Below are 10,701 nucleotides of genomic sequence, written 5' to 3' on the forward strand. Positions count from 1 at the left end.
AAAAAAAAAAAAAAAAGTGTTGCACAGGAAACAGATTGCATAAATCAGGGCGTTTAATACCTAGACTGAATCTTCCTAGCAGGCTCTTTTCATACTGGAAGTTTCATTAATATAATTATATGGGTTATACGTAAGTGTGAATTTATATTACTAGAAGTCTACCACTATAAATTCCCATTTAGACCTTCTTTTCCTAGCGTAAGAATGATATTCCTTGTTTATTTTTATCCCATTTTGAAAGCAGCATAAGGTCTATTGGAAAAAAGGCCTGCTCCCATTCCTATGCTAGAATGGGACCGTACAGACAGGGAATCATATTGTTAATATCATTGTTATTACTCTGCAGTCTGTGTGGGCAACCTTAGTTCAAACACAATGCCTTGTTCTACATTGCTCAAAGGGTATACTTCTCTCATTTTCAGCGATACTCCATTGGCTCACGGAGTCACAGTTTGGTTCATTACATTTTAGGGTACGAAGTCAGGATTCCCTGACTCACTTGTCTGGCTCACGGTAATGCAAAGTTAATTCTGATGGATGGTAATTTTAGAACTCATCCTGAAAGAAGGACATTGTAGGATCATGGTGACAACCAGGACTCAGAGAATAAAACCTCAGGGTTTCTGGCCTGCAGGTGTTTTCTGGACTGTTTAGATTTTGTGACATCCAAAGCATTTGATATAAGTGGGCTTGACAGCTGTAATTTGCACATAAGAAACAACAAGACAAATTTCCTCTCAGTCATTTGAATTCCTGTATTGTTTTCTGTGCTATCCTATTAAAATAACAGTTCCTCTCCTACAAGATTAGAGGAAATAGGCAAAATTCTGCCATCTCTCTGATGTATTGCTACCGCTTCAGGTTAGTTGACAGGGTGGAAATAGAAGCAAATGCTGGCTCAGTAGTGTCAGGACTGGCATCCCAGTGAATTCAGACTCACTCCTCCTTGTATTCTGCAATACATTTTCTTTTTAGCAAAGAGGACAGGCAAGAGACATTTTCTACAGCAGCAAATAGATGCAAAGCCAAGAAAGGAGAAATTTGTTTAATCTTGGCCAAGTGAAGCATCACCTGTTTGATTCTGAGCCTTCTCAGTTCCTGACATAGCAGAATAAGTTGTCTTCCCCTCTGCAACTTAGATGAACAATGCTGGGAAAAGCAAAGCTTGTCACAGTATTCAATATTTAACACAGGCTTACGTGTTTCTGAGATGCAACATTACCAGAGAAAAATGTGAAGCCTTATTACCGCTTTGGGTCTTTTTTTATGTTTCAGAAAGGAGGATAAAATCTATAGGATGCAGGTAATTTTAGGGAGCTTTTCATAGCCCCTGTATGCTTTCAGTAGAGCACTGATGCACAAGGGGCCATTTCTCTGCTCAGTTTGCGTGCATGCAGAACAGCGTTACACACAGGCTCTGAAGGGATAATCAGCCTACATTCCCATTCTCTCCAGGTTCATCCTGAGTGTGAAACAAGATCGATTGCTATTTTTAAAACTACCCCAGTTTTATTTTAACTTTGCTTTTCATATTCAGTTGCTTTTGCTTAATTACCAAGATCGAAACTCCAGTTTTTAATCGCATTTGTAAGGAGAGAAGCCCAAATGATACAGTAAGCGGAGAAGGGATGTAGCTACATGTAAGTGACACAGTTCATCCTCTTGTTATGAACTTGGTAGCAAACCCATTTGTAGGTTTACAGAAGTTATGGTTGGGGACAGGATGGACCTGGAGTTAAGATATTATTTGTGTTCTACGGTAGTTCTTTGAAAAATGCATTATATCAATGACTGACTTCATTAGCCTGACAATGCTATTTCTGCGTTTCTTTATCTGTATCCCAGTAAGATATCATATCAGTATCTGTGTTGCCAGTGTGCTAAAGGCATCACCACACCTTTCCCTGCTTCTGAGGTGCATGCTGTCATCTTTGCTAACAACTGGATGATACCCAGTAGTTCTCCCTGTGTGTATGACAAGTTAGCTGAGGCCACATCACATGTTTCTGAGCGGCAATGTGGGCTTCCCTTATGTGAAAATGAATCAGAAAGTTCACACTCTAAATTTCAGTTGTTTCCGCTTAACTGGCCAACTGTAGGTTTTTGAATTTTAGGAGACTCTTAGTTAACCCTAAATTTGCATGCTTTTGTATTTTCACTACTAGTAAAATTTCCAAGAGCAATTTAGTTGCCTACCTTCGAGCTGCTTCCTCAGAGAGACTTAGGATCAGCGTGTTGTAGTCCTACTAGTATCAAGAGGAACTTAAATACAAAACATGGTTAGTACTTTCAGGAGTTCCTGACATGTATCTGCATCTCTAGGCACTGAAATCCCACCGAAACACTGGCTGTCCACCTCTGCCTTGTGTTCAGATAGGTCTCGATTATTTTCAAACTTGCAGATTCAGCGTTTAACACTCTGCAGATGTATTTGCTGTTTAATAATATTGATAAAAATGATTTTAACTTTAAATAGTGAAAACCAGCAAACAACAGATTCCACTTACTGCACAGACCACAAAGATACTTCCCATAATTCCTGAACAAGAGCATTGTCATGTGGGTGCATCAACTGTAGAAGGTAAGTAAATATCTTACAACTCCGATTATTCTGTTTTGCCTGATATTTTTAGAATTAGTACACAATATCTGCTCAAAATTAATTACTACTTCTTCTAGCCAAGTATATGAGATGACAAACTGGAAAATGTGTTTTGTGAGAGCTAGGTGGCAGGGAAACAAAATCAGTTTTCTTCTGCTACCAGGAGTCATCTATAAACTAATGTGTTAGCTTTTTAAACCCTGTGTGTCCCTGAAGGCCCCAGTGCAAATTCTGACACTATTTTTCTGGTGTAGAATAGTGTCCTGGACTTCAGCATTATGTCGACATTTGTTTCTGACAGGCAGAGGAAAGAAGGAATTTACAAATGATCTCTGAAGAGAATCACATGTTTGAAATAAATAGTTTGCTGATCAAATTCCCCAAACAAAAGAAATCGATTGCTCTGTTGTTATTACGCCAGTCAGAAGGAGTGACAAGAAGTTGGTTTCAGCTTGGAACTAAAACTAGTCTCCCACTTCTAACTTTCTCCGGCCCTTGTACTCCAGTAATTGTTTCAGGAAGTCCAGATGTAAGGAAACAAGTCTGAAAAGAAATGTGCAGTAAGAGTACCTCTTCCTGGCAATACTTGTAATGCCTAGAAATGGAACAGATGCTGCTTGAATAAGTAATATGGACTAATATACCAATTGCATAGACAAGGTTATGGCTACTTGCACAGATTACATTACTGTTTATGGTGAATTTGTTAGGTTAGAAGCTTAAGAAGGTCCTTCTTTACATCTGTTTAAATTGGATGGAGTTTTATTTAAAACTCAATATCATGTCATGCTATCTTTTTAATGTGTTAAAAAAATTGTACTGAAGAGCAGTTTGATTCTTGTGCTTCATGTGGAACCATAAACAATGAAGTTGTATGTTGAGAGCAGAGCTAAAGGAGAAATTTTGAACAGCATTGCTGACGAAAGATGAGGTACTGCCATAATAAATCAATAATTGAGCTAGATTATTTTTTGGCTTTTGAGAGAGACTAGCTGGGTTACAGGGCTGTGTATTACAGAAATTAAAAATACTGTATACTTTTTAAGTGATTCCCATCCATAGATCTTACGAGGACTTACAAAGGTGGAAAGTTGTCATTATTACTATTCTAGAATGAGGATATCAGGAGGCAGAAAAAGATAACATGACTTGGGAAGTCCGTGACATAGATGAGAGCAGTTCTCAGATCATCTGAGTTCAGCTGTTTGCCGTTTGGACGTCACGAGCTTTTGCTGAGTGAGCAGGCCCTTTCCCAGAGCCCCATCAGCCTTTCCATAGGGCAGCTTCCTCCTTTCTCCAGGGACTCCTCCCAACCACTTCAGTGCTAGACCATTTCTTTTTCTGATACCTGTCAACTGTCTCTCAGGTAAAGCTTATCTTCCCATAGCCCTGTCTGCCACGTACCTGCCCACCTTAATCGTTTCCTGTGAGAGCATTCACTCTTGGGTTAAAAATAAGACACTTCTAAGGTTTTAATAGAATGTGTTGCTAAGGGGGTGCCCACTAGTAATCAGTGCCTTCATTTATATAGTATTATGGCTGATCAGTAGCACGCTTTGTTCTTCCAGGATGTTGGGTTCACTAAAATTCATCTTTTAGAAGAAGGAAAAAAAGTCATGGCCCATTCCTGTGCAAATTTAACTTTTGTGTTCCTAGAGGTGGGAGTCACTGTTGGGATCGACCTGCTAGCACTCCTTTTGCTTTCATTATCTTGTTATGTATTAAAGGGTAGAAAGAAGAGATGGAACAACTTTGCAGACCTTTCTTTGATTGCTCCGTGAGACAATATATGAGATCCAGGACACTTTGGGATGAAGTTATCCCTTTCCTTAATCTCTGGGTCAGTGACAGAAAGAAAAAGATGTGGAATCTTGAGAAACCCCAAATACCTTGGAGGTATAGAAGCAGGCTTGCGTTCCAGGTCATAACGCAGTCTTCGTGTCAGAAGGACTGCTGGTGGTGAGGTGAAAGCTGGATGTGATACATGGGACTAATGCCGAATACATGAAATACATGAAACTGTAATGTTACATGACATTGTGTGGAAAGATTATTAAAGGGTGTGGCTGGGGAGGCAAGAACTTAGGTCTAGATCTTGCCTTTCATCCCATTAGGTTTTGAATAACATTTCTCAAAGAAATACTGTCTCAAAGCTAAATACTCTGTGAAAATAATAAAAGCACTTTCTGCTTTAGTTTTGCTTCACTTCCTGCAAAGCAACACTACCCCCTTCATCAGATAAGGTCAGATTCAACTCATTACTACTTGTGTTTGTGGGTGGCTCAGTGGCTAACGACACTGCAGTTACAGGAAAGCTTGCTAGCTAGAAGTCCTTTTGGTTACGTAGGCTGTGGAAGGAGATTGTGGTCTACTTTTCTCATGAGTGCTAGGGTTGTCTCTATGAAGTCTCAAGACTTTAGAGACTAGTCTCTAAAGACTAGTTTACTCAACAGGGAGGAGCTGGCTGCGTTAGAAATGCTGCACATGAACACCTGAGTACCCAGACTGAAAAACACCAAGATGATTAAATTCCCAGAATTGACAAAGACAGTTACAGACTCCATCAACCTGACAAAACCTGTTTTTTCCCAAGAAGGAGATGGGGTGGAGATAAGACGTGTGTACCAGGAGCTCCTTGATCAAAAAGCATCATCTTTGTATCACGCTACCAGTCGCTCCCCTGAGGCACATGCATTTCAGACCACCGACACAAGAGCCTCAAACAAGGAATGGGTTCTAGCCTGAGCTAGAAACCTGGGAGAGCTCCACTGGGGATAGTGCTTACATCTGCCCTTCCCTGCTTCAAATCTGGCTTCAGTCCAGTTGGTAAGAGTTACCTCAATGCCTGCCCTGGATCAAACAGGCAAGACGAGGGCAGGCAAAAGACTTTTGAGTTATGCTGTTCCTCATTTCCAGCTAGCTGAAGCTGCACTCAGAGAAAGCAATAACCACAGCACGAGTGTTTATTTGATTTTTGTGTAAGGAGGCTAGCTACACAGCAGGTGTGGTAGCTGTAACAGCAGCTGTAAGGAGGAGGAAATGAAAAAGCAAGGCTCACTCTTCTGTCATTATTGCTACTGAGCTGGAGAACCTGCCGATGGCCTCAGCAATGGCCCTTAACCCAACACACCGAAAGCTGAAAGGCTCGACAACATTGGTTTTAGCCACAGGAATTTAGGAAGTTAAAATCCAGATTGGACAGGAGAGCAAAGTATAAGGCATATTATTTGCTTCTTGTTCCAATCTGTGACAGGGAAGTGTTTGTCTTGTATTATCATCTATTAAGACGGAGAGAGATCAATAATCAATGACACATTGCTACTTTTTGCTGAATTTTTCTTTTTATGTTAGAAAAAGACATGTTTCTTTTTGTGTTTTTTTAAATGTCTTTTTAATGTCTTTATATTTAAGACAATAGTATTGATCATGGAATGTAAGTATATTGATAGACATATGACCACACACACACGTGTGGTCATGTTTATCAATATACTTCTATCCTATGTGTGTGTATATCTATATATCTATATGTGTGTGTATTTGTGTGCGCGCGCACAGAGATGCATGCACATGCTCCGTGACTTACTGTTCATGGGTTACTATCACACTGACAGCTAATTCAGCTAATAAAGAAATATACCAACTTCTGCACTTGTACCTTTGCCAAAGGGGAATCATCTTTTCAGCACAGGTCACTGAATGTCTCTGTGTATTTTCACAGTAACTATTATTATTACATTTGAAGTTCAGAATCCTCCTCTCTTTCTGCCATCTTTCATTAAACCACCATATTAGCAACTGGCCTGGAAAAAATGAATGAGCCAAGTGCTTTAAGACAGTCCTCTCTTTACATATGACAGCTGTAGAGGTATTTCCTTAGTGCTGTCAAAAGGCGACATTAATTACTGCAAATTTCAAGGCTGCTCTTTATTTAGATAGGAAGCGCGAACATTTTATTCAGGCAAATATTTGCATTTGGAGGCAACGCTGTTCAGGGGACAGCACGCTAGAATAAGGCTCTGGAGACCTAAGTTTTTCTGTCTCTGCCGATGACACCTCATTACTAATTTGCACCGTGGTAACAACTGTTTATCCTCAGCTAAAACAGAGATTGTGTAGCGCTTTTAACTTACAAAGCACTACTTGCATCAACTGGTACTTTTAACTTTAAAAGCACTACTTGCATCAACTATTATTTTTAGCAGCTCTAAAATGCTGTGGGATGTGTATCTGGGTCTGCTTTTTTTTTTAAGTGAATACTCTCTTCTGTGACAGATGAAAAGACAGAAACAAGAAGCTGGACTGATAGCAAGAAATCTGGGAGAGCAGACCAGAAGGATAAATACAGGATTTATAAATAGTGAGGCTACTAGCTCCCTTTACTTAAAAAAATGCATGTGAAACCATAAGAGGACTAACATTTCTGAACGTACTCGATTCAATGGTCGTTCTCTAAAAACTGTGGGGGCAAAGAGTTATTAGAGTAAGAAATAAAAGTGGGCTAATAAGAGTCAAATCACCACGCGCATTAGAACACCCGTACATATGGTGAACAGCCTGTCTGAAGGTATTAGAACATTCAGCAAGATGATTTTGCTGATGGTTAGCTCTGAAATCATTGTTCCGTAGGGAAGGTTTTGGCTAAACTTGCCCTTGGAGGCTTAAGAAAGCCTGTCCCAAGGTGTGACTTCTCTCTGTGTCTGTGTCCTGCCCTCGTGGCGGTCGGTCTTTCCCCAGCGGCAGGGCCACGTGGAGTCCGGGCAGATTGGCCGTGCAGGTCTCGCTGGCCTCTTCCATAGCAAAGGCACACTTCAATCTTGCAGTGATCAGGGCAGAATAACAGTCACGTGTGTACAGCATGAAGAGTAGTTGCGAGCCCTCTCCGGCATCACTTCTGTCCTCTGCCTGTTTAAGGGGAAGCAGCATTGTATTCTCTGAATCAAAAGGAGCATTAATGGATTTCATGAAAGACTAGGGACAGAACAGTGTTCTCTCTTATTTGGGGAAATTCGAGACAGATACAGACCTGACAGTTCCTGGATGAAGTGCTGCCATTTTATGAGGAAAGGAAGAAGGAAAAGTCAGTGTCTTAAAGCCAACTGTTGTGGACTTTTTTTTTTTTTTTTTGGTAAAGAGTGGCCAGTGTCACGCTCTGAGCTGTTGTTAGATGAAATTCACACAGATTGGTCACTGTTACCCCAAATGCTTTATTTACTGCATCAGTCTCTTTGACAGTCAATGCTCCAAGGACAAGATGAAACAATCTTAGTGTGCCGCCTCCCATTAATTCTCTTAATGAAACCGGTGGACATGTCAAAGGCTGCATAAAAGCTAATGGAAGTTCCACATCGGCAATTGCCAATGATTTTTAGTACACTGCCTTCCGCTGTCAGCACTTCCATCTCTCTTTGTAAAGAGCTTTGAGATCCTTGAACACGTAAGGTGCTTCACGTCTCTGTATTTCTTTCAGAGTGACAGTGTAGCTGTGTAGTTAGATAAGACAAGTTGGCCTCCCAGTGAATATAGAATTTAAGGCGCAATCTTATCTTCAGGTGAAATGGATTCTAAAACTGGAACATAAGGTAGATGACAGGTAACTGACAGGGAGGACGCACAGGGGAAGCATGCATATGGCTAAAAAGGCGAAAACCTCTTTCACAGAAATGGTAAAATAAAAGAAGTTGATGGGTGCCTTTCCTCTCTTACAGTCTAAAAGCACGTGGAGACAAAACCTCCTACGTGGGGTAGTTGGCACAAGAGATCGGTAAGTAACCAAGTGATTCCTATCCAGCTACATTCAGAGTGTCATCACTGCTGTCATTTTCTAAGGATACCCTCCCCTAGCAATTTAGAAATTTAATTGTGCAGAGTCCAGTCTAATACCAGGAAAATTCAATGCAGGTCCACCTAGGGTATTACCTGGGCTTTGGCTCAGGCCCCTGCTGCCTTCCTGAAGAGGTCTTTAAATGCCATCATTGCAGAACTTAGTAGCACAAACAGAAAGGGCAACTAAAAATATTCCTTGCCTGCTTTTCCTTATGTGATTGTGGCTTTACAAAAATGTTTTCATATTTAAAAGAATCCCTCTCTCTGTCGTTGAGCAAGACACCCACACAAACAACAGAAGATACCAATTATGCAGGGGAAACAGTGAAACTTGTAGTTCAAAACATTCTAGCGAAGGCACGTACCGAGTGTACTCGGGAGCCAGAGGAAGATTACAGTTAAACTGTTTTTATAAATCATGCATGTATTTGTAAAGAACAGTAGGTGTGATTTCAAATTGCTGGGATCCTTCCCATTATCCTTTTGACACTTTCTCTGAAAATAATCATTTCAGTGCTCAGAAGTGATAGTACTGTGGTTAAAGTCATCATAAAATTGGGTGTGATGCTGCTGAAGGCAGAAGTTCCTACTAGTACTGACATACTGGGTTTGCCAGTTGGCCATTTTTGTAAGACATCATTTTTTATGCTTTCATGAATTCCTGTAGATAACTATGGAAAAAGATTTATGCCCACATGCAGCTTTAAGTTGTTTTCAGGACTGCATGCAGTCGCTCAATTACATATTTATTTTTTAAATATCATGAAAGATAATTCCTCCTCTGTTTCTGCTTCCGTAATAGATTCAAGTCTTAATCATACGTTAAAATGAAAACTCCTCTCAGTACGGAAGAGCTCACAGAATCAGACTGCTGAGCACATTCCAGGGTACTTGGCGCAGTTGTTGGGCTCTGCATAAAATGCGTGCCAGGATGCGTTCCTCTCCAAAACGGACACTTGGAGGTTTTTGAAGGGAAGCACTCCTGCTTGCTTGCAGAACTGGATGGTAATGGGCGCCGTGCAGGCTGTTTAAACCCCCTGTTCCATCAGCTGGCATCTATTTTCGATGCATTGTATCCTGCCTACACTTGTCATTTTCTAGCTCACTTCAGCAGCTGCTGCCTCCAGTATGATTTCACAGCCGAAGAAACACTTCTTATCCCAGTTCTTACGATGTAAAGGAAAAGGGAGACAGATGTTGTTATTGGGCCTGCAGCTACACGAACTACCAGAATGGGCGACAAGCTACATTTGCTTTTTCGCTCCGTGTGAGAATAAGAAGTACAGAAATCCTGTGCTTTTACCCCTGGCATTGTACCTAAAAACTACAGATGAGCTTGATTGGGATCTGGGCGTTTTCATGTTTCAAGGTTCCTCATCACATGCTACTTTGGGAGCTGCAGTCCAAATTCCAAAAGCCTCATTGATGGTTACTGAGGAGTGTTTTTCACTTGGCAATGTGGAAAAAGCTGCTCTTATTTCATTATTCCAGATTTGTCCTACTGTATATATACCAGTATAGTATGGAAAATGCAGTTGGGCACACGTTTGCAAATTCTTCTGTCGAGCTGGTGGTTTGGATTGGTCTATTTTTATTTTCTTCCCATTAGGATAATTTAGTTTATTTTGGCTCAGCTGCAGTAAGACCTTGTTAATACCCCAAATTTAGTTCTGAACACTGCTGCAGGTGGAGTAGTTCATGAAGAGATGCCCAGGAGCTAACAGAGCAAGAGATTCTGGAGTGGAGGCAGATGTCGCACAAAACTCTTCTCCCCTCACCTAGCTGCCGGGAGGGAAGAAGTGAGCGAAGCCTGCCCAGTTATTTGAAGGAAAGAGATCAATCACCACCCCCCTTTAAAAGAGAGTTCCAGACTGAACCCTGTGTAGACGGAGACACTCTGCAGAAACCCAGTTTGAGACACTTCAAGGACATCCTTACTGGCGCTCTTCAGCCTGGTGGATGTGGTGAATGCTCTCTAGGGCAGCTCCTGGCTCTGCCCGCTCTTAGGTTGCCAGGCTTCCCTGAAAGTGAGTAAGGCCCAGTGCTTCTCACTCAGGTTCCTGTGTCATATACTTGGGGGGCAGGTACCTAAACCCCCATCCTGTTGGCAGGTACCACTCTTAGGTCTTTTGCTCCGCTCTGATGCGTATCTTCTGTTTTGTCTGCCTCGTGGTTACATTGTTGTTTTCTTTTGCAATAAAGAGGAGAATTCATTACTGTGAAAGTCAGAAGAATGACATTCAAGATAAATTGGGAAAGAGTGCTTTTATAAC

General features: G+C 41.2%; 1 protein-coding gene across 1 annotated transcript in view; it reads left to right on the forward strand.

The window, feature by feature from the left end:
• Positions 1 to 8,446, forward strand: part of TMEM156 (transmembrane protein 156) — a 22,663-nt gene extending 14,217 nt beyond the window's left edge. Inside the window, 3 exon segments of the mRNA XM_009280174.1 lie at positions 2,477 to 2,581; positions 8,311 to 8,373; positions 8,376 to 8,446. Coding sequence (XP_009278449.1) covers positions 2,477 to 2,581; positions 8,311 to 8,373; positions 8,376 to 8,446 — 239 coding nt within the window.
• The last annotated feature ends 2,255 nt before the right edge of the window (positions 8,447 to 10,701 follow it).

This window comes from Aptenodytes forsteri, unplaced genomic scaffold, assembly GCF_000699145.1.
Source record: "Aptenodytes forsteri isolate BGI_AS27 unplaced genomic scaffold, ASM69914v1 Scaffold35, whole genome shotgun sequence".
NCBI classification, from domain to species: Eukaryota; Metazoa; Chordata; class Aves; order Sphenisciformes; family Spheniscidae; genus Aptenodytes; species Aptenodytes forsteri.